Source organism: Littorina saxatilis, linkage group LG10 (genome assembly GCF_037325665.1).
Source record: "Littorina saxatilis isolate snail1 linkage group LG10, US_GU_Lsax_2.0, whole genome shotgun sequence".
Taxonomy (NCBI): domain Eukaryota; kingdom Metazoa; phylum Mollusca; class Gastropoda; order Littorinimorpha; family Littorinidae; genus Littorina; species Littorina saxatilis.
The window spans coordinates 38,397,680-38,425,433 of NC_090254.1; the positions used below are offsets into that span (position 1 = coordinate 38,397,680).

At 44.1% G+C, this 27,754-nt stretch overlaps 1 protein-coding gene across 2 annotated transcripts; it reads left to right on the forward strand.

Annotated features, from left to right (window-relative positions):
• Positions 1-440: 440 nt before the first annotated feature.
• LOC138978759 (phenylalanine--tRNA ligase beta subunit-like) lies at positions 441-27,754 on the forward strand. 2 transcript variants are annotated; one of them, XR_011459796.1, is made up of 19 exons: positions 441-596; positions 3,364-3,419; positions 3,994-4,091; positions 6,302-6,358; positions 7,011-7,083; positions 7,920-7,979; positions 8,714-8,769; positions 10,334-10,484; positions 17,422-17,530; positions 18,574-18,706; positions 20,038-20,089; positions 20,677-20,845; positions 21,788-21,888; positions 22,067-22,147; positions 23,031-23,123; positions 24,509-24,626; positions 25,318-25,479; positions 26,286-26,520; positions 26,946-27,754. XR_011459796.1 is itself a non-coding variant. In XM_070351549.1 (18 exons), exons 1-18 carry the CDS (start codon positions 539-541, stop codon positions 26,435-26,437), a joined length of 1,779 nt encoding a protein of 592 aa, XP_070207650.1. In that variant the 5' UTR covers positions 441-538; the 3' UTR covers positions 26,438-26,734. The 2 variants fall into 2 exon arrangements, 1 of the variants encoding a protein (XP_070207650.1); XM_070351549.1 differs by lacking the exon at positions 26,946-27,754 and having other exon boundaries at positions 26,286-26,734.

The following is a 27,754-nucleotide window of genomic DNA, read 5'->3' on the forward strand; positions in this document are numbered from 1 at the left end:
TTACGAACACCTGTATCGAGTCATTAGTGTTTGAATTTGAAAATATAACTGAAAAGTTTTGGTGTACAAATGCATGGGAACTTGACTGACATCTGTTTGGTAGATGAGGGGTGGGGGTTAGGAATTGTTTCTAAAACGGCTAAATTAAACACATTTGTAAAGTTGTAAATCTTAAACTCCTAATTCTCTTTATTGGTACGGTTAAAAAAAAAATTTGACACGAAACCGAGAGATTTACCAACAGATCTGCACCAATTCTACTTTTCATTTGTGCTTTATTTCTGACAAGAAATATTTAACAGGTTATCTACCTGACCATATATCATTTTGTTTTTTATTTGGCTGGCTAGCGTAATGCAGTTCTGGGACAGCCCACAATATTTTTCTCTCCCATTGGTCAAGGGGAAGTAACTCCGAGGTAGCTCTTCTGTGTGGAGAGACGGAGCTTGCATTCAGAACACATGTTTCGTCAGCACACACACGAAAATCTTAGCAGACGAGTTTTGTCAAACGATTGTGTTAGATCGACACCGCCGAAATGCCGACTATAGCAGTCAAGAGAGACGAACTGTTCCAACGTTTGGGCAGAACATACAGTAAGTAGATTTATTTTTATACGGGTGATTGTGTGGTATGAAAGCGGCAGCCGGCTGGAACACTTGCTGACACGACGTCCCTTGTAAACATTAGATGGTTCTTCGTGTTCTGACAATCTGTGCTTTTCGTGTGAAATGTATCATTTACTGAGTTATGTGTTTTTAACATTCATCTTGGCAACAATATGTTTATGATATTTCAACATATTCAAGTTGGAAGCAATTAATTAGGTCTTTGAAACTTGCTGACTTGTAACTTGTAAACTTGTTGAAATGGGAAATCTAGAAAGGCAGAATTATAACTTATAAGGGGTTGGAGAGTGGTATGAATAATGAAGGGGGAAGGGGGGGGGGGGGGAATCATATACATAATACGATGACATTTAAATGGTTTGCATGTTCCTTAAAATCTCAAATATGGTTAACGACTATGTGTTAGTATGTGTTTTTGTATTGCAGGAAATTGCACCGTTGAACGCTAGCTAGCTATTAAAGCCAAGGATGATTGATGTACAAACAACATAAATATTTGTATTAACTAGCAAATTTGCTTGTCCAAAATCTGTTTATTTCCGATTTTGAAATGGGACACTTTTGGTTTTAATACATAATGGTAATTTATATAATGTTGCTAACCTAGCCTCTTGTACAATATATTTGAAGTGAAAGTTTTGCAACTGGTACACGAAGACACTTCGCAGACACCACATTGGGCCCCAGTACAAAGCTCTTGAATAATGTCAAGTAACACCCATCAGGAAGTATTTGGTAAATCACAGGCACAAGAATTCAGCTGTGAACTAACATCACACTTGACAGTTGATTTTTAGCTGTTCGTTTTTATTAAGTCAAATACTATTATTTGTAGGACCTGTTCACAAAACTTTCTTTGAGACATTGGCAAGTGTTACATCCCTCAAGCCTCTACTATTTTCATAAAATTTTGTCAACAGTCATCAAGAAAAAATAAGCCTGTAACTTGTAAGAGTTTTGCTGCCATATGCCTCACACATATCATATATAAATATATATATATATATATATATATATATATATATATATATATATATATATATATATATATATAGACTTTGTGTTAATTACTGTTAAACAGTGAAAAGTTAAACCAGAGTGGCATTTCAGATCTAAGTTTGAATATCTCACCAGCTGTTTACTTTAGTTTTAGCTTTTTAAAGTGCAATATTTTGCCACAGTTCGGTTGTTCATAGGTAATGAATTATGGCACAGGATCTGAACTTATTCTCTCTTAAAATGTTGAGCAAAGTTTGGTACCAGCTAGTAGACAGGGTACAGGATTTCATTTGAAGACATATGTGACCCTCCACCACGAAATGAGTCGCATGTCACCTCACGCGGTTCTGCGCTAGGCTTAATATAAGTCCGGGGAGTGTCTGGTAACAGTGTGTGGGTCACCTTAGTCACAGGCTTATAACTCAAACATTTTTCGCTCTTTTCTAAAACGGTTTTCACCACTGGATAGAGCATAAAAAGCTCTTCAGGAAAACGTAAAAATATGAAAATCATGCAAATGTGACATGCGACTCATTCCGTGGTGGAGGGTCACATATTTATTTAAACTTTTTGTGTCATGTGCCTGTGACCAGTGCCTGCAAACAATCAGGTGCACACTTCAAGTTCTTTACACAGTGTTCTTATCAGCTTGAGTTTAGCACCAACTTTGTTTGCCGAGGTATTAAACACCGTACAAACAGGTTTATTTGTTCTTTCCTGAGAAACGGATCACGAGACCAGTGTCACAATGACATTGACAATGCATTCATTGCAACAAGTTGCGTCAGATTTAATATGAATTAAAAAAAAAATATACATAACATTTACTTGTGTTCTTATTTAAAAGAATACAGCTCCCACAAAAAAATAAAAAAATGATAACGACAGCAACAAAGTTTTTGCATTAACGTATCAGAGCATTTTGAATTAAATACGGCAAACTGACAAATGTTATCCAAACTGATGGGTCAGGTTAGTTGACACTTTATTTAATTTTTTAATTTTTTAAAAAAGCAGTAAAATTATGGAAAATGTCCAGTGAATGCAAATATGGACAGGAAAATGCACTAAAAAAATAAAAATTAAAAAACACATGCGTCAAATAAAATAGTTGCATGATGTCTTGTTTGATTGAATCTTGAAAGGATTACACAAGCTGCCCTCCCTCCCCCAATCCCAACCGCATAGGTGCCCCACCCCAGTGCCCTTGAAAAGAAAAAAGGCAGTAAAGAAACGAGCAAACAATTTACCAACAGTCAATACATGGAACAGAGCTTACTTACTGCCCGTTATGCGGGTTGGCATGTAGGGCAGCAATGAAGGACCTCCACTCCTGTCTGTTCTGGGCGAGTCTCTGGATGGTACCCCACGTATGTGTGACGGGGAGATTACCGTCGCCCTTCACAGCAGACTCTGCAGAGTTGTTGGCCTTTGAAATTGCGATCTATTTATAGCTCACCGGCTAGACACCAGTGGTTCAGGGTCTTCAGTTCTCCTTTCAGTGTTAAGTAACAGAGCTGCAGGGGACAAATAACATGCTCAACTTGAAAGAAAATGTGAAAGCTCAGCAATGACGTGCAGTTCTTTTCTTTTCTTCTGTTGTATTGTAGTTCTTTACATTGCATTTGACTTAACTGTTGTCATTTATTGTTACGGTTTGTTTATTTATTTGTTGCTAATGTCTCACCTTACTATATTCTCCACTGATATCCTGTTACTTCTTTCTATGTTTCAGCTGATGAGGAGTTTGACGAGCTGTGTTTTGAATATGGCTTGGAGCTGGATGAAGTTGTGAGTTCGATCAAATAAATCCTTTTCTGAGTTGAGAAATTAATGATAACTCCATCGAACCTGCATTAGGCTCTTTTATGGCACATTTTGTTAACAGTTTCATTGGGTGGTCGGTCATCGTCAGCATGGTTTAAAGAACAATTTTGTCATTTTTGGGCGTGTTCTTTTTTTGTCAAGTAAATTTCAATACATTAATTTGACAAGGAAAGTTTAAAACGCAAGAGTAAACTGTGAAGCATTATTTGTACAGCTTTCAGTATTGTTAGGTCAGATTTAAGCGTTTTAAAAAGAATAAAAGAAAGAGAGAACATAAAAAAAAATGTCACAACATACTCAATAGAATGAAACATTACATGAATTTCTTTTACATTTGATTCCCCTGTTTCCCCCGAATACGACATAAAGCTGTCTGAATGGCGGGGTAAAATCGGTCATACACGTAAAAACCGACTTGTGCAAAAACATGAGTTAACGTGGGAGTATAAACTCATGAACGAAGAAGAAGAGGAAGATTCCTCTGTGTCAAGTACGTTTGTTTGCAAACCTAACATGTTGGTGCATTTTCTGTGTGCAGACGTCAGAGAAGGAGCAGATAGAGAGAGAGCAGGGGACAGGAAAAGCCGTCGGAGCTTCAGAAGCTGTAGAATACAAGATTGACATCCCGGCCAACAGGTGAGAGTCCTTTTTTTTCGTTTTGTTATTTTGAATTAACGTCCTTTTTGGCACATATGGGATGGGCTAAATGTGGAATTGCCATGAAAAAGAAAGGTTTTTGTTTTCTGTGGTTATTAGTTTTCTGTCTGCAATTCAGTTAAAACTTAAGAAAACAACAAGATATAACTAATTTATTTTGTCCTTTTGGCACATATGGGATGTGCCATGAAAAAGAAAGGTTTTTGGTTTTCTGTTGTATCTGTCTGCAATTCAATTAAAACTGAAGAAAACATCAACAAGATTTAACCAATTCATTTTATGTCTATGCCGCATGAAGGCAAGCATGCAACTTATGTAATGGCCTTCTTTGAATTGCACCAGTTGCTTCCCATAGACTGGTTGTCTGGCTGGATTATATCCAGCTGAACATGGTTACTTTTTGAGCTACAATTTTGCTGTACATGTTGTTCAATTGTCCTTTTTGTTATAATATACTTATTTTTTTTTACTCTCAAGCTGAATTCAAATGTCGCTGGTACTTAGATTATATACAATGGAACCTCCTTAACTCTTTCAGCCCTGCGCCCGACAGTTTGTCGGGCGCTCCTTAGCAGCTTTCAGCGCCTGTGCCCGACAAACTGTCGGGCGGCGACACGCATCTTCTCTGGCCTTGTTTCTGATCTAAAAATAAAAGACAGGTCACGAGCAAGGGAGGTAAATCTGTTCCCACTTCCTTCTGCTTTGTTTGGAGCAATTTGGCGAACGAAAATCGTCCGATTGAGTGTTTTTTGAGCATTTTTCCTGCGAAATATGAGCAACCAACGCCGCTACTCGTTGAGGCAGGTTCTTGACGAGATTTTCCTCGACGATGACACTGATTATGATGCCGAATGCGATGTTTCTTCGTCTCAATCGAGTGAAACAAGTGGTGATTTGAGTGCACAAGACCTGTGCGAGGGATTCGATGCAAATGTGAGACAGAAACATCCTGTGACTTGTTGAAACAACTGTGACAGAGTGGTGTGTTTACATACTTTTTGGTGTTGTGTTTGTGACTTGGAAGAAGGATTTCTTTGAATTTTACACAGTTCAGAAGGTACTGACTGCTACTCAACAGGTAAGAACATGCACTTATCATACAACACACAAAATTGTATGTGTCTACAACTATTAGTTGCAGAGTTAGAAGCGCTTTTAAGTGAAGCACCCATCAGATTGCACTGCAGTGCCAAAACCCTCCAGGCTGGAGAGGCTGCTGAATCTGCACTGCAGTCAGGGCTGAAGGTGTTAAAAGACCCCCCACCCCCAAATTATAGACTCCCTCCCTTTTAAGACCCTGAGAATTTATTTTTATAAGCTCTCTAAATTTACCTCCATTCTAAGATTCCCTCCATTTTAAGACCCAATTTTCTTCGATTTTGGAGGTCTGTTTGTTCGTTTGTTCATGGGCTGAAACTCCCACGGCTTTTACGTCACGTGTATGACCGTTTTTACCCTGCCATTTAGGCAGCCATACGCCGTTTTCGGAGGAAGCATGCTGGGTATTTTCGTGTTTCTATAACCCACCGAACTCTGACATGGATTACAGGATTTTTTCGTTGCGCACTTGGTCTTGTGCTTGCGTGTACACACGGGGGTGTTCGGACACCGAGGAGAGTGATCTGCACACAAAGTTGACTCTGAGAAATAAATCTCTCGCCGAGTGTGGGGACGAACTCACGCTGACAGCGGCCAACTGGATACAAATCCAGCGGGCTACCGACTGAGCTACATCCTCGCCCTGACTGAGCTACATCCCCGCCCTGACTGAGCTACATCCCCGCCCTGACTGAGCTACATCCCCGCCCTGACTGAGCTACATCCCCACCCTGACTGAGCTACATCCCCGCCCTGACTGAGCTACATCCCAGCCCTGACTGAGCTACATCCCCGCCCTGACTGAGCTACATCCCCGCCCTGACTGAGCTACATCCCCGCCCTGACTGAGCTACATCCCCGCCCTGACTGAGCTACATCCCCGCCCTGACTGAGCTACATCCCCGCCCTGACTGAGCTACATCCCCGCCCTGACTGAGCTACATCCCCGCCCTGACTGAGCTACATCCCCGCCCTGACTGAGCTACATCCCCGCCCTGACTGAGCTACATCCCCGCCCCATTGGAGGTCTTAGAAGAGGGGTTCCACTGTGTTTGTAAACTGGTACAGAGTTATGATCAACGTGTCTACAGGTATGACCTGCTGTGCATGGAAGGTCTAGTACGAGCCCTTCTCATCTTCAAGGAAAAGTAAGTGCAGTCATTTGTTTTATTAATAAAGTATGTTTTAGAATCTTACACAGTCTTAGTGATCATACTTTGGGTTTGGTTTGTCTACAGGTATAGACAAATTTTGGCTTGGTTGCTTGCCAAGAGTCTTGATCATTGTTTAGAGTTCTTTTCATTTTGTTATACATCTTACTTTTTAATGTTCTTACCGTGAATATATGGTGTTGAGTTCACATTTATAATTTTCATGTTAAAAACAACCAAAGTCATATTCAGTGCTTGAATAAGAATCATAGTCATGAGTGTTGTTCTCAGACTGGGAGGACAATAGGTCAGTTTGATCTGGATTGAACTTATGTATTGGTCCAAATGTTCTGGGTGCATGACATTTTTTCGTCAGAAGACCTCCTACATGTCAAAATGATAGGACGATTAACTAGCCAGGGGCCAGAACAATGTGTCTGATAGAAAAAAAGTATGTGTCAATGACTGAAGATCAAGGCCTAAGAACAACATATAGTTCGTCTCTTGTTAATGTTAGCTTTTATAAAAAATACACTTAGAAAATGTATTTACAGCAGCTTGCTGTGAGGAATTTTTACTGCACAGAATTCACAGCACATTTTTGATTTTAATTCACAGTACATTTTTGATTGAAATGTTATTTTTGCAGGATGAAGGCACCTCAGTACCGCACAGTAGCTCCAGCTGATGGACAGAGACAGCAGCTGATCATCAAGCCCGCAGTAAGAATATTCTTCTGCTCTTCCCTTCAGGGCTGTTTTGTGTTCTCTTGCTCTCTTTCCTCCTTCATTACCTCTACATTATCTTCATCTTCCTCCTTCTCTGCTCCAAACTCCCTGTCTTGCCACTGGTTGTTAGTGATTCTTTTTTCTCATTATTTATTAAAAGGCAATAAGTAATGTTACTGACGGACAAGACAAAACTGCAGTTTCAATCCTTGGGGTCTTCGCCAGGTTACATCTATCTATATCTATATACGGCTTGTGTGTGTCTGTCTGTCTTTCTGTCTGTTCGCGATGCACTGCCAAAGTTCTCGATGGATCTGCTTCAAATTTGGTGGGCATATTCAGGTAGACCCCGGACACAACCTGGTCGATGAAAATTTTCAACACGTGCTCTCAGCGCGCAGCGCTGAACCGATTTTGGTTTTTATGGTTTTTCTGTACATCCATTCCCAGTAACTCTTCCTTATCTTCTCCAGTGTTTTGCGCGTTTATCTCCCTTCCTTCGTGTGGCGTCAATCGCGTACGGTGCGCCACTCACCCGGCAAAGCCGGGTACCTGGCGAAGCCGGCGTACGGTGCGCCACTCAAGCCGGGTACCCGGCTTCGAAGCCGGGTATTCGGCTCTACTTCTTCCCGGCGAAGCCGGTACCCGGCGAAGCGGATAATCATCTAGTATGTAATATATGACAAAGCAAAACATACATAAAAAAAGAAGACAGACGACAGTAAAGAAGGAAGAAGCACAGTTGTCACATACCAAGAAAAAGATAGGGGAGGAAGGAATGTGTAAGAATTTGTAGTCATTCATATTTTTTTCATTTGATTCCTTTTCAGACTGCACAAGTTCGCCCCTTTGCAGTGGCAGCTGTCTTACGAAACATCAAAATGACGCAGGTGAGTTGTATATTCTTTCTTTTAATTATCTCTTTTGATGCATGGCGTAACTGCCATATATCTTTCCGATGTTGATATATACTATTCAAAAAAGTTAAGGGGCATCCAAGAAAAGGTATTCAATCTTTAACAATTTGTTAAAATAAGGGTCGTTCATTTATTTGAAACTTGCCTTTTTTTGAACTCACAAGACTGTGAGCATAGCTATAGATACATGTTTGGCAGACAGTTTTATTGTGCCATGCTAGACATAAAAAGATTCTGCTTTTGGGGGGGAAAAAGTGGTGGTTTTTAGTCCCATGAAATTGACGCAAAATTTGCCATGACAAAAACATGTGATGCCTGTGCTGTAAAAGGATCCTGGCCATAAATGGTGCCAACCAGTTAGTGTTTAAAAGCTGACAAACTGGTGAAATTATGCACCGTAGCAACATGTATCTACAATAAAAACTGATACATTTTTTTTGACCGGTCCTTACATTTTTTTGAACAGTATATTGTGTTTGTGTGGACGTTGTATCTCCTTCTTCAGTTCAACAATAGTTTAGGAAAATCAGGTCTTGAAATGAAGGTAAATTAACAAAGCTCATGAACAACAAGTCTGATAAAGCAGGTCTTGAAAAGGGGGAGTCTAAAATTGGGGGTCTTTAAATGAGGTTCCACTGTATTTCACAAGTGTGTGGATTATTGTAGCGTTTACAATCAGTTTTTACTGCAAAAGTTTCTGTTTCCAGGAAAACTACAACAGTTTCATAGATCTTCAGGACAAGCTACATCAAAATCTGTGCAGGTGAGGGTGTGTGTGTGGGGGGGAGGGGGGGGGGGTGGGGTGTTGAGAGATATAGACCTGTAATATGCTTTGGTGAACACAGTACTAACATACTAACGTGCAATGATCCGGTCCGAACATTATTTCTTTGCCTAAAGCTAGATTTTATTAGATTAGTTTTTCCGCACGAAAGAAAGGAGTAAACAACTGAAATCATTAATGGTGTGATCTATGCATCCGTCTCGGAGCAATTATTTAATGGTAAAAACTCGTACAGAAAGAAACAAAACTGCGTTGTTTGTAATGTTGCACTTAAAGAAAAGTGCTCAACAAATGCATTGATTACCTCAATAGACAAACTAGGGAAATAACTCTGGTTTGTGTGGGTTGTGAAAGAGTGAATACTCTTGCTTTTAGTGAGGCAAGCTTTCCACACGTGCTCCTTGTCCACGTGTTTTATCTATCAATCAATCAATATGAGGCTTATATCGCGCGTATTCCGTGGGTACAGTTCTAAGCGCAGGGATTTAAAAAAAAAAAAAATTTATGCAATGTTAAATCGCGCACATATTCAAGGCGCAGGGATTTATTTATTTATGCCATGTGAGATGGAATTTATTTTACACAATACATCACGCGTTCACATCGGCCAGCAGATCGCAGCCATTTCGGCGCATATCCTACTTTTCACGGCCTATTATTCCAAGTCACACGGGTATTTTGGTGGACATTTTTATCTATGCCTATACAATTTTGCCAGGAAAGACCCTTTTGTCAATCGTGGGATCTTTAACGTGCACACCCCAATGTAGTGTACACGAAGGGACCTCGATTTTTCGTCTCATCCGAAAGACTAGCACTTGAACCCACCACCAAGGTTAGGAAAGGGGGGAGAAAATTGCTAACGCCCTGACCCAGGGTCGAACTTGCAACCTCTCGCTTCCGAATGCAAGTGTGTTACCACTCGGCCACCCAGTCCATGCTTTAGACACAGCCCTCACTAGTGACTGGCCTATAATGTCACATGGGAAAGTTTGCCTCACTGAAAGAAAGAGTATTCACTCCTTCACAACCCATACAACCCCCCGCGGGTTAGGGGGAAGAATTTACCCCATGCTCCCCAGCATGTCGTAAGAGGCGACTAACGGATTCTGTTTCTCTTTTTACCCTTGTTAAGTGTTTCTTGTATAGAATATAGTCCATTTTTGTAAAGATTTTAGTCAAGCAGTATGTAAGAAATGTTAAGTCCTTTGTACTGGAAACTTGCATTCTCCCAGTAAGGTCATACATTGTACTACGTTGCAAGCCCCTGGAGCAAATTTTTGATTAGTGCTTTTGTGAACAAGAAATAATTGACAAGTGGCTCTATTCCATCTCCCCCCTTTCCCCGTCGCGATATAACCTTCGTGGTTGAAAACGACGTTAAACACCAAATGAAGAAAGAACAACCCATACATACCTGACAGTGTTATTTCCAAACACCGTGAATTAACAAAATCATAGCACAGAAAAAAACCACCTGCATTGTTCGTTAAATGTTGCAAGAACAGACCAAGGATGAACGAATACCTTGACTTGGTTTCAGAAAACGTTCTCTTGTTGCTATTGGCACACACGACCTTGACACCATCAAAGGGCCTTTCGTGTTTGATGCCCAACCGCCAGAGCAGATTCGCTTCAAGCCTCTCAGCCAGACCAAGGAGTATACTGCTGTGGAGATGATGCAGCTGTTTTCAGTGAGTGTGAACATTTTTCCTTCCCTCTTTCTTAAGCAGCGTAATACCTGGGCGAAGTTTATTTAATCACATATTCTTACTCCAATTCTTATGAATGCATTGACTTTAGTCCCACATGCTAGATGTCGAAAAACCTCTCAAATTACCTGCCCTTAGTAGGGTGGTAACCAAGCTAAAAGCGACGCCATAGCCGTTGCTATGGCCTGACCTTGCTCGGTTACCCATAACACCCTGCGCACCACGTGAGCGCTAGCATCCGTCATGTTCATTCTCGACTTTCGACAACACACGGTGGACGTGTCCGAATTTCGCTCTCACTTTTGGCCTTCACATGCCTGCTCGTCCGTGAGACTAGCCGGTTCTTGGGGGTCTACCTGTCCGTCTACCTTTTGGTGAGATCTTTCCTTTTTACTTTTGGAATGTAAATGTTGATAGCTTTGTTTTGAACACGCACGCAGATAATTTTGTTCTGGGTGACTGTTTTCGCCGGTCTTAAAATGGCCGACAACAAAGCTAAACTGAGTGCGAGACTGGAAGGCGACAAGGCTCTTAGCCCAGTTAAGAAAGCTAAAGCTAAGGGTAAAGCCAAGAGCGTTGATTTGCCTATTATGCGGGTAGAAGATCCGGCAAATAGCACTTCGTTTGATGTTCCTATCCCTCCGAGGACGGGTTCCGTTCGCTCACAGCTCGCGTCCCCTGATGGGGGTGAGGAGCCGGGGCCTTCAGCCCTGGGCTCGTTAAAGTCCGAATTGTTTGATTTTATCTCTCAACAGTTTGCGTCTCGCTCTGGGGTCCCTCCTCTGCCTCCGGCGGTAGGGGATCCTTCCTCCCTGGCTCGGCTGGGGTCGTCGTCGTCGTCGACTCCGGCGACTCCTGCGGATGGGGGGGGTGGCCGGCCGGCCATTTTCTCTGCGCACTTGCTTGGTGCACCTGACCAGTTCGGGCCTTCCCTCTCTGCCTCTGGTAGTGCTGCGGTTGCGCTCGAACACTCTCTCCGTAAGGAGAGGGGGTCTGCTTCCTCTCTTTCTCTTCCCGCTCAGCTTGCTTTTAGCAACACTGCAGTGGGAAGTCAGCTCTCTCCCCTTGTGGGAGAGGGAGAGAGGGGGTATGGTAAGTCACAGCCTGGGCTTGGTCCCACCTTGTCCCACTGGGGGCAGGGGGCTGTGTCAGCTTCTCACTCTTTCCCACCCACTGGGCGGGACTGGGTGGGGGCTGGTGTAGCGGCTCACCCTTTCTCGCCCGCCGGGCATGATCGGGTGTCCGCTGCTGGACTGGCGTCTCAGTCAGTGCCGCTATTGTCCACTGCTAGCAGCCGCCCCTCTCCCCAGCAGGGGTGGTGGGGTGGTGGGGCAACGGGACTACAGCAGGTTGACGGGTGGGGGCGGCCTTTCACGGTCTCGCCTCTCACTCAGTCTTACCCCTCGCAGGGTTCGCTTGCTACAGCTACGAGCCAACTCCCACCGCATGCAGCGGGCGGGGTAGCTCAAACTGGCCAGACTGGTTTTGACTGTTGGGGCCAAGCGCCCGGTCAGCGGTCTACCGACAATGGGCCTGGCGCGGCTTTGTTGGGTGGCCCCCTCCCCCCGCCTTCTTGGCGGGCCTCTGTGCCTACTGTCTACCCTTCTACCCCAGTGGGGCAGGGGGGGGATGGTGGGTGGCAAGCGGGATCGGGTCACGCTTTTGTTGCTCCTGTCTCCCCTCCTGTGTACAGTGATACTGTACAGGCTGGGGATTCGGATTCTTCTGTGGAAGATGAGGAGTGTGTAGTCTTGCCTTTTGGATTTAGGCAAGCCATGAGAAGAGCGGCTTGTGTGGCAGCTCGTTACTTTCCGGAGGGGGTGGTGGATTCAGGACAGGATGTCTCTTTTCCACCATCCGCGGCGAATGATTTTCGGCCTTCGCAGGAGAGTTCACAATCGTTTCGTTTTGTGGAATCGCCTGCCGTGGCTTATCACATGTCGCAACTTTTGGCTCGGCCGGCCCCTCAGGGCAGCGGTCTGTCGCCAACTCCTTTCCCTTTGTTGCATGCTCATGATACAGCGCCTGCCTCAGCCGATCCATGGCTAGCGTCAAACGCGCAGGCCACTGCTTTTTCGCCGTTAGTGCAGAAAAAGCTGGACTGGAATGTGAAGTCAAGGAACTTTGTTCAGACTTTTGCTTTGCCGAGGGCAACTTTGCCAATTCCGCCGGAGTTGCTTGCCTTGTTGCCAAAGCAACCTTCTGCTAAGGAAGGGGTCTCGTTCTCGGACGCTTCTCTCTCTTCTCTGGAGGAGATTGGGCGTCTTGATCTGGAATTGGCTTCTATGGCAGAGTCTTTGCTTCGAGCTCTTACTCGAGCTGTGGCTGGCTCTTTGGAGCCGTTTAGACTCAGGGAAGACGCCTCAGCCAGTGACATCTCCATACTGCTTGCTGCTTTGGGGATGGTGAATTCTGAGAGGATGAGCATTTCAGCGAGGCTGTATGCTCATGCTGTCTTTTCACGGCGTGATTTGCTGCTTTCTCAAGCAGGTTTTTCCCAGCAGTCCACTGTGGACTCGCTTCGTTCCTCGCCTTTTGTTGAGGGCTCTCTCCTGGGTAGAGTAGCCCTGGATGCAAGGCAGCGGGAAGTTCAGGAGGCTAAAGACAGACATCTCGTTGGGATTTCGTTTAAAATCCCAAAGAAACCTCAGTCTTCTTCTAAGCCTATCTGGAACAAGAAGCAGCACAACGCCTCTCGTCCTAAGGAACAGGGGGATAAGGGCGCACCAGCAAAGGGTGCTCCTTATCCTAAGAAACCCTCGTTCGGGAAGGGGAGGGGTGGGGCTCGAAAGCCCTCCCCCCAATGAGGCTCTCCCGATCACATCACCCCTGTTCCCCCCACTGTTGTGGTGGCGGGGGGCCCCACCAGGGCCATTTCCATGTGGCAGGCGTTAGTGCACAGCCAATGGATTTTGCGGGTGGTGCGATCGGGATTCCGGCTGTTGTGGGAGGGGGAAAAGGCTCCCTTGACCAGGGTTCCTCCTCCCTTTCGTTTTCCGGCCAGCCTAGAGGCCAGAGCGGCCATAGAGACAGAGATCAGGTCTCTTTTGGCCAAAGAGGCTATAGAGGAGATTGTGGATCACTCCTCGCCGGGGTTTTACGGACGCCTGTTTGTTGTGCCCAAGGCGTCAGGCCGCTGGAGGCCTGTTCTCGATCTTTCGGTCTTGAACAAGTTTCTGCGGAAGATCAAGTTTCGTATGGAAACGCCAGCTTCGGTCAGGGAGGCCCTACGCCGGGGAGATTGGGTGACTTCGGTGGATTTGACGGACGCCTACTTTCATATCCTTATGTATCAAGTGGACAGAAAGTGGCTCCGGTTCCGCTGGGGTCATCGGATCTTTCAATTCAGGGCTCTGCCCTTCGGGCTGTCCCTGGCCCCGTGGGTTTTCACTTTGGTGATCAGACAGTTGGCCGCGCTGATCAGGCAAAGAGGTATTCGTCTACGGACGTACCTCGACGACTGGTTGATTCTGAGTCAGAGTCAATCAGTGTGCCTCTTGAACACTCAGGTAGTGTTGAACCGGGCTCTGAGCCTGGGGTTCTCTGTGAACCAAGCGAAGTCGGAATTGACTCCCTCGCAGAGGTTTGTTTACCTCGGTATGGCGTTCGACACTGTCGCTTGGACGGTCCGGCCTACGCAGGAGAGGATTCAGAAGCTTCATGCTCTCATTTCGGCCGTGGCTGGCAGCCAGCAGGCTTCGGTGAGGGTCCTTACCTCGATTCTGGGCCAAATGGAATCTATGGCAACTCTGGTTCCCTTAGGGAGGGTGTACAAGAGGCCTTTCCAGGCTGCGCTCAGCTCTCTCTGGGAGCCGGCTTCGCAGGATTGGGACAAAATCGTCTCCACGCAGGGATGGTTCAGTCACGCGACGGCTCGGTGGCTGGACCTAGACTGGATCTCTCAGGGGGTCCCCATCTCTCTGCCCCCTCCGGACATAGACCTGTTTACGGATGCGTCTATGGCTGGGTGGGGGGCCCACATCGGGGGCCAGGCGGCCTCCGGTCTTTGGACTCAGGCCCAGCGTCTTTGGCATATCAATCGCCTGGAGTTGGAGGCTGTTTCCCTCGGTTTGCTTGCGTTTCTCCCTCTGGTGGGCGGCAGACATGTCCGGTTGCACACGGACAATACCACTGTCGCTGCCTACATCAACAAGCAGGGAGGAGCTCGGTCGTTTTCCCTGTCAGACAGGGCGTGCGAGGTTCTGGTGTGGTGCCACTCGCATCGGATCATGATCTCAGCAGAGTTCCTGCCGGGCAAGCTCAACGCTCTGGCGGATGCGCTCAGCAGGTCCTCTCAGGTGTTGCACACCGAATGGACGATCACTCACGGGGCGCTCCAACGCCTGTGGGCACAGGTGGAGAAGCCCATGATCGATCTATTTGCAACGAGATTTTCAAAGAGACTTCCCATTTTCGTGTCTCCCTTTCCGGACACGGAAGCTTGGGCAAGCAATGCGTTGGAGATCTCATGGAGCGGCCTTCAGGCCTACGCATATCCTCCCTTTCCTCTACTCAGCAGAGTGGTGAGGAAGGCCGAGCTGGATCGTCCGGAGCTCCTGCTGCTGGTAGCCCCCTGGTGGCCTTCCCAGCAGTGGTTTCCAGATCTGCTGTTGCTGGCAAAAGGGGTTCCGATCCCTCTAAATCTAGTGCGGGGAGAGCTCGTTCAGCCAAGAACAGGCATCCCGCACAGAGACCCGCAGGCCCTGCGCCTACACGTTTGGAGACTGTGAGGTCGGAACTGCGGAAATCTGGCGCTTCAGACTCTACGCTGGATTTGGTTTTTAAGGCGCATAGGTCCTCGACTGCGTCTGTGTATGCTTGCCATTGGGCCGCCTGGGCCAAGTGGTGTAGGGAGACGGGGGTCAATGCTGTGGCCCCGCGCTCGTTACAGGTGGCAAATCATCTTTCTTTTTTGTCTGCTCAGGGCAGTTCGGCCTCTGCGTTGAGAGTCCGGCGTTCAGCTATATCTGCTACTTTGAGACAGATAGGCAGATTGATTAACGTTAACGGAGTGATTGCTAGTGTGATCAAAGGGGCCGCTCTCCAGGAAGCGCAGAGACGGACCTCTGTCCCGGCATGGGACTTATTTTTGGTTTTAGAATATTTGCGGTCTGCGGCGTTTGAGCCTTTGCAGGCTGCTAGCCTGACTGATTTAACACGCAAGACGGTTTTTCTGCTTCTTCTGGCTACTGCTCGGCGAGGCAGTGAGATACATGCCTTGTCGGGTCTGTCGGAAGACATAGCGTTTGAGCGCGATGGTTCAATGTCGCTTCATTTCCGGCCTGGCTTTCTCGCGAAAAATCAAAAGCCAGGTCAATCCTCGCCTGTGGTCCGAGTCCCCCCGCTTGGGACTATCCTAGCTTCGCACGATCCGGACTTAGCTAACTGTCCAGTTAGGGCCTTGAAGTCTTACTTGGCTCGCACTCAGTTGGTTAGGGCCAAAAGCCAGAAACTTTTGTTCATTTCATTGAACACGAAATATGACAGGGACATATCGAAATTGACCCTTACAAGATGGGTGGCGACCCTCATTAGACGAGCTTATGAGTGGTGGCTCTCTCAGGAGAGGGGGGGGCGTTCAGTCCTTCCTCTGACATCAGCTCGAGTACATGAGGCCAGAGCCTGGGCGTCCTCTGTGGCCGTCTTACGTTCAGGGCGATTAAGCGATGTCTTGCAGACAGCTTACTGGAAGTCAGACGATGTTTTCATCAACTTCTACCTTCGTGACATCTCTTGCACGCGACTGGATGGATCCAGTGCTTTGCCGGCTTTGGTGGCTGCAGGGCAGGTGCTTGCAAGGACATAAGTAAGTTCCCTCCGCCTTTAGGAGGAATCTGCATTCATAAGAATTGGAGTAAGAATATGTGATTAAATCGAAAATTTTTAATTAAATTTTGATTTAATATAATATACTTACCCAATTCTTATAGTTAATACCCTCCCATCCGTCCCCGCTGGATTATGTCCTTGGGGGTTTGTTTGACTAATAGTCTCGAATGAACATGACGGATGCTAGCGCTCACGTGGTGCGCAGGGTGTTATGGGTAACCGAGCAAGGTCAGGCCATAGCAACGGCTATGGCGTCGCTTTTAGCTTGGTTACCACCCTACTAAGGGCAGGTAATTTGAGAGGTTTTTCGACATCTAGCATGTGGGACTAAAGTCAATGCATTCATAAGAATTGGGTAAGTATATTATATTAAATCAAAATTTAATTAAAAATTTTCGATTTACATATATATTCTTCATGAAGCTCGTTGCACAAAGCTTTGGCTAGAATATAGTCAATTTTTGTAAAGATTTTAGTCAAGCAGTATGTAAGAGGTGTTAAGTCCTTTGTACTGGAAACTTGCATTCTCCCAGTAAGGTCATATATTGTACTACGTTGCAAGCCCCTGGAGCAATTTTTTGATTAGTGCTTTTGTGAACAAGAAACAATTAACAAGTGGCTCTATCCCATCTCCCCCCTTTCCCCGTCGCGATATAACCTTGAATGGTTGAAAACGACGTTAAACACCAAATAAAGAAAGAAAGAAAGCTTTGGCACTTAAGTCTTGGTGAATAGACTTTGCGAAGTCAACTTTTGGCTCAATTATGAACAATCTTGCTCCAAAACCAAAAACACAGAGCGGAAACGCAAAACAGTGTTTTCCAATACGCGTTTTGGAGGATGTCGCATTGCAAGCACACTGTTTTGTGTGTGTTGTGCAAAAAAACACTATTTTGTGTTTTGTGTCTGACATGGCCTTTACTGTCACTATAGGAGAAAATAAGTGCGTTCCGTGGCATCAATATGTGAACACGTGGAGTCTGTTTGTTGCTTTGTTCAATAAAATGCAAAGTGGGATTGTTTTCCCCAGGGAGAAAGCCCTGTTTGTTGCTTTGTTCAATAAAATGCAAAGTGGGATTGTTTTCCCCAGGGAGAAAGCCACCTGAAACAATACCTACCCATCATCCGTGACAAGCCTGTGTACCCCGTCATCTACGATTCCAACAATGTCGTCCTCTCCATGCCTCCCATCATCAATGGTAAGAATGGGTTCTGTCACAACAGTAGTATGCACAACTATACACACACTGTTAGGAAACGCTGCCGTTGCTGAGCTTTGGTTCAGTTTTGTGTGTTGCATGTAGTTGACTTATTTGTACTTTGTGGGAAAGTACCGATATTATATTTTGTAAACACAATATTTATGTTTGGACGAGAATGCAGGTGAACTTTCTAGTCCTGTTAAAACAAGTTGTTTACCACGTTGTTTTGAGTCGTGGGTTCGTGGCGTTCGCTCGGATTAAGTGCGTCGGCGCTTTTGATGTACGTCACAGAGAACGTCACTATTCTATGGGCAGTTCATCTAATTTTAGTTGTATCATGTTCGGTCTGGAATATTCTCAAGATTGAGTATTTACTATATAGGCCAGCGCGATTTGTATGTAAAAAAGCTTCTACTTTGAGTTCTGCTACGATGTGCAGTTGTATGTATGGAATGCTGAATAAATCCTCAAACTCAATTTGACGAGTTGTTTTCTGCTGCTGCGAAGACGGGCGACATAGAATAAAAGAACACAACTATACAACGTTTGAGAACTTGTGGCAATCTCAAGTGTCGTGTAACACACACATTCAGATTCACTTGCATGCTTGCACGTACAATCCCACTTTGGAGCAAAATCTGTCACCAATGCAAACAGAGAACCTAGCAGAGAGAGGTTCAATGCTTTTATTTAGGCTGAAGAAAGTGCTGGTTTGTTCTATCTTGTGCTTACTGTCTGTCAAAAACAAAAGGATTTGCCATGTCTAAATCATAAGTAGGATTGTGCAAAATGAGCTGTTTTTACCTGTATAAAAGGGTGTTTTTGTTCAACATCATCTTTGCTCGCAAATATAATCCATACAAATTTGACAGAGTTATTTCTGAGCATCGTCTATTAAAAGGGGAGTGGTTTTAAAACAGGGGTTATTCAAAGTGGGGTTCCACAGCACAAGCAAACAATTGCTGCAAAAAGCATTAGATGTGGTTGCATCTGTTGAAGATTTGAGTAGACTAGTAAATATTGTTCACTTACCTTTGCAGGGGAGCACAGCAAGATCACCTTGCAGACGCGCAACATCTTCATCGAGGCGACGGCCACAGACCTGAACAAGGCCAGGATAGTGCTGGACAACCTGGTGGCCATGTTCAGCGAGTACTGCGCCCAGCCCTTCATGTGAGTGCTTTCAATACAGTTACAGTGGGGAGATAGCTCAGTTAGTAGTGATGCTGGCTTGAAACTAGTTGGGGAGATGGCTCAGTTAGTAGTGGTGCTGGCTTGAAACTAGTTGGGGAGATAGCTCAGTTAGTAGTGGTGCTGGCTTGAAACTAGTTGGGGAGATAGCTCAGTTAGTAGTGGTGCTGGCCTGAAACTAGTTGGGGAGATAGCTCAGTTAGTAGTGGTGCTGGCCTGAAACTAGTTGGGGAGATAGCTCAGTTAGTAGTGGTGCTGGCTTGAAACTAGTTGGGGAGATGGCTCAGTTAGTAGTGGTGCTGGCTTGAAACTAGTTGGGGAGATGGCTCAGTTAGTAGTGGTGCTGGCTTGAAACTAGTTGGGGAGATAGCTCAGTTAGTAGTGGTGCTGGCTTGACACTAGTTGGGGAGATAGCTCAGTTACTAGTGGTGCTGGCTTGAAACTAGTTGGGGAGATAGCTCAGTTAGTAGTGCTGCTGGCTTGAAACTAGTTGGGGAGATAGCTCAGTTAGTAGTGGTGCTGGCTTGAAACAAGTTGGGGAGATAGCTCAGTTAGTAGTGGTGCTGACTTGAAACTAGTTGTCGCAATCAGCATGGGTTCGACTCCCACATTCGGCAAGGGATTTATTCGTAGAGTCGACTGTGTGCAGACTCTCCTTGGTGTCCAAAACGCTTCAGTGAGCACGATAAAGATCCCAAGTTCACAGTGAAAGTCTCAGGGCTTGGAAACATGAATCCACGCATGCAGTAAAACGAAAGAAAAACATGATTGACGGCCTACTGTTAGGCACCTTGCTTACCCCATTGAGAAAGCAGCCCAAATTTACAGGAGGGTAGTCTCAAAGGACGATATAATACCGCTACTTATGCCAATACCAATACTAAAAGAAGGACAGCTCTGCCTACTCTTACAATGTTGCCATTGTTGGTGTTGAGCCCTTCATGTGAGTTAATTTGATTGAGTACAGTCACTCAGGGGTCGCACTGACTGAGTGATTTGCATCGGTTGGCACAAAACAAGATCTATTTTGTGCAGTTATATGAGTAAAAATGTGTACGGCACCCCAAAATGCAATATTAACGCAGAATTGAGCAATGAGCGTGACCCCTGGCTGTTCGAGAAAGACAGACCCATGTACCCTTTCACGGTTTCAGTTTGTGTGTGTGTGTGTGTTACTGCCTAAAACTTGTCAGAAGTTTTACTGCCATTTTGGTAAATTTGCCGAAGAAAATTAATTTTAGCAACATCCATGTAATTTTTCTTGAAACATTTGATTGACTTTGTTTCTGAATAGCAGTGAAATATTTGTGCAGAATTGAAGGGGCTGAAGTGGTGAACCCTGATGGTACCAAGGTGATATACCCGGTGAGTGCCTTGCATCATTCTTAGTCACTCTGTGTTTCCTGTTGGCATCATTGGAGTGTCAATTTCTTTGGCTGTTTTAAGCAAGGTGACACCAAAAACCACACAAAAATTGCCGTCCAACCCATCACAGGGTTGCCTCATCATCAGAGGCTGATTGGCAATGGGTGGAGATTTTTCTGATGTCTCAGGTCAACTTACGTGCAGACCTACTTGTGCCTTATCCCCCTGCGTGTGTACACGCAAGCACAAGACTAAGTACACACAGAAACGAACTTGTAATCCATGTCAGAGTTCTGTGGGTTATAGAAACACAAAAATACCCAGCATGCATACTCTGAAATCGGCGTATGGCTGCCTAAATGGCGGTGTAAAAATGGTCATACACGTAAAAACCCACTCTTGCAAAAATCGAGTGTACGTGGGAGTTTCAGCCCATTAACAAAGAAGAAGAAGAAGAAGAAGACTTTAACTGCATGGTAGCTAGGGAACAGTGTAACCTGAAAGGAACTGTGAAGTGCAGACAGCTTCGGGTGGCAGCCCTTTCACTTTCAATCTCAGAGCTTTACCTGTTATTTTCCAATCCACAGGAGCTGAAGTACAGACAAGATGTGATCAACGTGGACAGAATCAACCGCCAGGTGGGCGTCACCATGACGGCACAGGACATGGCCGCTCGCCTCACCAAGATGTGTCTCCAGTCAGAGGTCATCGACAGCGGCAAGAACATCCGCGTCCAGATTCCCCCTACTAGGGCTGATATCCTTTGGAATTTGTTGAAAACTGTAGAGATGTCTTCCCGAGACGAATGGCTGCCTGAATGGCGGGGTAAAAATGGTCATACACGTAAAAACCCACTTGTGCAAAGTCATGAGTGAACGTGGGAGTTCCAACCCATGAATGAAGAAGAAAAAGAAGTAGGTAGAGATGTCTAAAGATGATAGTTTTGTAAATCATGCTTGGAATAAGGGGAGGGATGAAATCTGGTGCAAATGAGATTACTGTTTGTTGTAGTAAAAATACAAGAGCGTGCTATATCCATTAGAGAAAGAAAGAAAAATTCAAGAGAGAAAGCTTAGCATTTGACCATGTGGGGTGGGTGGGTGGGTGGGTGGGGAGGGGAGGGCGAGTCAAACTTACCAAGGCAATTATTGAATTAAGGAAAAAAAAAGAAAACGGGGTTAAGTGAAGGTGACTCTTGTACACATTATTCATGAACACTTCACTTTTTTTTTCTCCACATTTTTCATGAACTCTTCACATTTGTACAGTAGGTGATGAAAGAAAACTTTCCCAATAGACACTTTTTGGAAAGGTCTTTGTCGGGTTTGCATGGGCTCTGAAAGAGAGAATATCATGTGCTTCCTGTACACGTGCCTGAGACATGCCCCCTCGCTAGTGACTGGCCTATAATGTATTGTCACATCGGAAATATAATGATGTGACGAGGGGAATCCTTCTCATGTGACATTACAGGCCTGTCACTAGCGAGAGGGCGAGTCTCGAACACGTGTACAAGAAGCACATGGCATTGTTTGTCTGCGCAAATCACCTGCCAAATGCACTCTTTTACAACCCAATCAAACTCAACGTTATTTCTGGAGTTCGTCTATTAACGATCTGCAGAGGCATGATTTTTGCTCCACAAAAGCACGTGACAACTTTTGACGTTGGTTGCTGTTGCTCCTTGACCTTGGTCACATATCATGCACGCCTGTGACATCATGGAGGACGCAGCCATCGCCTGGGGTTACGACAACATCCCCAAGGCAATCCCCGACTGCAACACCATTGGAGAACAGGTAAATCACTTTATTTTCTCTGTATTCTTGGGCATTGTCTTGGATGTGAACCTTAGGTTTGTGGAAATTGAACTTGTTTATGCGGGAGAGTTGCTTTTACCACTTCTGAACTTTTACAAATGGTAGAAGCTGGAGGAAAGATGATAAATATCTTTTGCAATCTGTTGCTTTTTTGCAGTTCCCGCTGAACAAGCTGTCCGACTTGCTGCGACAAGAAGTGGCATGCTGTGGATACACGGAAGTACTCACTTTCGCTCTGGTGAGTTTTTGAGCTGCTTTTTGGCTCACGAAGTGTAGCCTATGCGATCGTAACTTTGTCTGTCTGTGCGTTTGTGCGTGTGTGTGTGTGTGCGTGTGTATGTCTGTGGTAGAAACTTTAACATTTCCGAGTCTATGTGTGAGTCGTTATCCAAGACTATGGATAAAGCTCGCATAAGATTACGTCACGGTCAAAAGTGTTTGACGTCAATTAATGCATCATGACGGCATGCCTCCCTGTAGTCTTTCTCTCTCGCGTGGTGTGTGTGGTCTCGGTCATTGTTATTTTGAGCGGGCCGAGACTATTTGGCAGTCGTGTCCCTGTAAGTAGGCTACATGCAGACAGACAGATCTAGATCTAGTGTCTCTCTTTCTTGCACAGTGTCACCTAAGCTTACTGTGTGTGTGGGTGTGTATGTGTGACGGAGTGATTGAGTTTGTGTTACTGTTTGTCTATTTCTTACGTGAGCCTTGAAGGCTTCGCCTCTTGTTTTTACCAGTTTTTGTTCAGTTTTAGTAGTTTGTGTAGTTTGCTCATGGGATTCTTTTGTATTGGAATCCGAGTATTAGTGTTATTCTGGGGGATTTGAACGATGAATTAAGATTTTCTTTTGTTCTTTTTAGTGTGTGTTTTTGGCGATGCGTATTAGATTGTTACATTTTCAGAAGTACAATTTTCTTAACCTTTGTCGTTGACTGTTGATTTATGCTATTTATTTATTGAATTTTTTTTTTAAACAGTGTTTTAGAGAATGAATTTAGATTTTCTGTGTGTGTGTTTGTAGTGATGTTTGTTGTTAGCTTTACAATGTCAGAATTGTACTGTCTTGACTATTTCTTTTATTTATTTATTAATCTTTTTTTAAATTTTGTTTTGCCAACAGTGTTCGAGAGACGACATTTCTGATAAGCTGCGGAAGGACATCAAGGGTACGAAGGCTGTGCACATTGCCAACCCAAAGACGCTGGAATTCCAGGTGTGTTCTTCACTCACAGAGTTGTCTCTTGTTCTTGGTCAGCTTTCTAGAGCAAGCTATTAGGCACCCCAAAAAAATAGTCTGTTTACGGTATCCCGACCGACCCTATTTTTTCACATGACCCTAAACTTATTTTTGGCATTTGGGGGAAGATAAAAAAATTCTTTGTTTTTTTGCAAAATAACAACTTAAAAATATGTGGGTTTTTTTAGAAAAAAAATGAATTACAAAAAAAAAAAATCCCGACCTACCGACCCTATTTTTTTGGCCTATGTTATCGTAAACAGACTTTTTTTGTTGGTCTTATAGCGGAACCCCTCTTTTAAGATAAACCACCCCCCCCCCCCCCCCCCCAATTTAAGATATTGTTTTTTTTAGATTTTCTGTTCATAACCTCTGTAAAATGACCCCCATTTTAAGACTCCTCGATCCTTTTTAAGACCTGATTTTGTCAGATTTGTGGAGGTCTTGAAGTGGAACCCGCACTGTAGCTGTCTTTACTGTCTGCATGTATTGCTCAGGTGTTTTGACAATTTGGCTTGAACAATGTATTTTTGTATCTCTCTAATATTGTTATAACGTTAGGTTTGTCCCGTTGCAGACTCTCAAAAAGATAACATATCATATAGATAATATCTTTAGTGTGCAATCTTGATCTTCAGCACCATTATAATTTTTTCGTCTCTCCGTCAAATTTCTGATTTATTCATTTCTGGTTTGGGGCAGTATCAGGCTTTTGCACTATGTTTCTAAACATTTCTACCAATATATGTTCAGCTTTAAGCTATGTTCAAATAAAGGGCCGTGATGGCGTGGCCGCCGCCAACGAAATTGCCAGCGGCAGGTGACCTTTTAGTGTTCGTGTTTCCATTAAAAGCGGTGCAGCAGGCAGATTTTTTTTTCCTGGCTTGACTTCTGATGATGAATTTGTCAAAACCTCACACAAACATGCTGTATTTATGGTCAACTATATTTAAAGCTACCTATGTTGGTGAGAAAATTGAAAAGACGAGTAATGAAATGGAAAACCCGCTTTTATTTCAACAAAATGCTCAAAAAGCCGAACAAACCTGGTGCCTTTGAAGGAATTCTTGCTGTACATACCATGTGCAGCTCAGGGAATATATGTATCTGACAAAAAAACAGTCAAAATTGATTGTAAACCTGGTTGTGGGGGGTCTTCGAATATTTGAAAAGACTAAGACCACGCCTACTTTGTGCGCGAATGCCGCAGAAACTTCGCCGCGGTTTATGACAAATGGTTGTGTGACACTACACCCAGCAGGGGTATACGTTCCTTGCAGAGCTTTGTAGTTGTCTAGAAAATCAAATAATCAACCAGGCCAGCAGGAGTTTCATGAGCTGTTTTTACATGTTGTTTTTAGGTGGCCAGAACAACGCTGTTGCCCGGTGTGCTGAAGACGATCCAGCACAACAAGAACATGCCGCTCCCCATCAAGCTCTTCGAAATCTCTGATGTTGTCTACCAGGATGCGTCCAAAGGTTAGTTTGTAAACCTGTTTGTCGGTTGTTTTTTCTTAACCCTTGTGTGTGTGTGCACCATGTGATGAACAATGAATTCAAGATTGAAAAGAAAACTTGTTAACACTCAGTGTCTTTTGTTGTTTCTTACTTTTTATTTTTGGTAGATGTGTTAAGTCTAGACAATCAATGTTTTTCTCCTACGAAAACCAAAATTATTCTCTTCATCATCGCTTCCCCTATGCCTGTTCTTCCCAGTCCATGCAGAGAAGAGAGCAGATAAAAGCTTGAGTATAATCATGAGTACAAAATCCTGTTTACTCTAACACATTTGTTAATTTTCAGATGTGGGAGCTCGCAGTGAGCATTGCCTGTGTGCTATAATCAGGAATAGAACATCCTACTACTACAAGCTCAACACATTTTTGACTCCCCTGAATAATCAGGAGAGTCTTAGGAATAAGCAGAGTTAGGCCGTCCGGAGGGAGAGAGTCTTCTGTTAGGGCGGGCTGGGGATCTTAAAAGAGAGGGAGTCTTCAATTGGGGTGGGGGTCTAAAAAGGGAGGGAGGGGGGGGGGGGGGGACATGATGAAGGGGTGTCGTATAAAGCATTTGCTTTTTTTTGTTTGCATAACAGATGTGGGAGCCTGTCCCCTTTGTCCTGTAATCAGGAATGCAACATCCTGCTAACTCGAAACATTTTGATTTTCAGATGTGGGAGCTCGCAACGAGCGGCGCCTGTGTGCGGTGAACTACAACAAGACTCCAGGCTTTGAGGTGATTCATGGTCTGGTGGACCGCCTCATGCAGCTGCTGGAGGTGCCCCCCTCCAAGAGTGGGGATGACGGGGGATACTATCTCAAGGCTTCCGATGGTAAGAGAGTGCAGAAGGAGTTTGAAAGGGAGAGAAGTTGCCAGGGTTGTGTCCCATGAACAAAATCGGTCACTGATTCTGTGAGAAGTTTGTGTGACTTTTGGTTGTAACTTTACTGTTGCATTTTCCAAAATTGCTAAATGCTTTCCCTTGCGGCCGATAGAGAAATTGTTACAATACAGTTTTTAACCTTTGCTGAGTCTTTTTCTTCTCGATTCAACACTTTTTACATGAACGTTACAAACACACAGTCAGGAGCTAGATATGTTTGACAATGTATGTCAGCTTCCTACCAGTTTGTAGATGTCTTACACAAAAGATAAGGGAATTTTTTTGCCTGTGTGTCATCTCAAGTGGTTATTTAGATTATTGCATGGCAGTTTAGTCAGTGTCTATGTAAGGCAAAAAAAAAAAAAAAAGGTGTGGTTACGGTAACATAGCCACAAAAAAATAGGGTAGGAAGGTAGGCAATCACTTTTTTTTTTTTAACTTTTTTTTCTAATGTGTACAAATTAAACCTACTTGACAGGGAAATAAGTGTGCGACTCGGGCGCTTTCGCTTTCATTGCGTTTTCTGCACTCGTTTTCTTGTTTTTTTGTTTGTTTTTTGGACAAATGTAATAAAAAGTTATAGGGTCGGCCCCTAAAAATAGGGTAGGTCGGGTTACCGTAACCACACCTATTTTATTTTTTAGGCCTAAGCACTGTGAAAATGATAGCAATTAACACATGAAGTTTATCATTTCTTAAAATATTTCAAGTTTATCTTGAATTTAAAAAAACCCAACTTTTTGTTTTTTTCTTAGATGCCACCTTCTTCCAAGGACGCTGTGCAGACATCATTGGTCGCGGCCAGAAGATCGGCACCCTGGGAGTTTTGCATCCAGACGTCATATCAAAGTTCGAGCTAGGGATGCCATGCGCTGCTGTGGAAATCAACATTGAGCCATTTTTGTAACTTATTCATCATGTGTGTTTTTAATAATTATGGTAGGGGGGAATTTTACTGACTTTCATTCAGAGGAGCAAAGTGATGATTTAGTTGAACCATAGACCATTTATCCTGGACCGCCAACTAGCTCTCTCTCCGCTCTTTCTCTCTATTACGAGGTAGCGGCCTCTCGCATTTAGGAACCTACGCTTACATGGCCTTTCAGAAATCAGGGGGACGTGATATCCGGTGTCGATTGTAAACATGGACGAAGTTGCCGAGGTAAGTTCTGAAAATGCTAAAATAAACTCAGCAAAAGTGCATTTTCGATGAGTTTTGTTAAGTTTAGTTTGGAGTTTTGGAAAATCCAGTTCATTGTCACCTCCCATTGTCACAAATAACTGAAGCGTGCTTTCTTTTCACTGTCTTCGAATCGCTAGCCTTTCAAACCGGATGCGCCGCGCCCCTGAAAGTCAAGAGTCGTAACCTCGAAGGGTCACGTGACGAGTTGGCGGTCCAGGCTATTTGGTCTATGGTTGAACCTACTTTGTGGACCACCTGTGGATAACGACCACTTGCCCATGATGACACTTGATGCAGTTCTTTTTGTTTATAATTCACCTTTGATGACCACCTGTCGATAAAAAGGTCCACTTTGTGTTTGTCCATTGGGTGGTCATTATGGATAGGTTTGACTGTACAAAATTGATTAAAACATTTGTTGTTAAAATAAAACCTCTTTGTTCATCAGTGGACAAACAGTGTGAGAACTTTTTCAAAATACATTTTTGACAGCTTTTATTTTCCTATCATGAACTCTGGTATTTTGACATTTTTTGGTTTTATTATGTATATATATATATATAATAGATCTTGCTGCACATATGTGAGTTCTGGTCACCGCATTAATGTGTCACTGAACATTTCTTACTCCAAGAAGTATATAGAGACATGCTGGAATAGGTTTTTAGTCACAGTGGCTAACACACACACACACACACACACACACACACACACACACACACACACACACACACACACACACACACACACACACACACACACACACACACACACACACACACACACACACACGCACGCTTTATAATTTATAGTTTGAATGCGAATGGACAACCTTTTTAGTTTTGTAAAAGAAGTAAACCTATATGTGTTATTAAAGTTAAAAATTGTGCATTGAGAAAAAAAGAGAAGAAAATTGCAGTGACTAAGGGTGAAGGACACGTGAACATCTGAAGTGTTTATGAATTAAAAAAACCTCACAATAATAACTGAAGCAACAATTGACCTGAATGAATATGTGGTGGACATTTCATGAAACAGATA

Coding starts and splice junctions, on each gene's coding strand:
- LOC138978759 (XM_070351549.1), top strand. CDS start 539: ATGCCGACTATAGCAGTCAAGAGAGACGAACTGTTCCAACGTTTGGGC. Junction 597..3,363: donor ACGTTTGGGCAGAACATACA/GTAAGTAGATTT, acceptor TCTATGTTTCAG/CTGATGAGGAGTTTGACGAG. Junction 7,084..7,919: donor AGCTGATCATCAAGCCCGCA/GTAAGAATATTC, acceptor ATTCCTTTTCAG/ACTGCACAAGTTCGCCCCTT.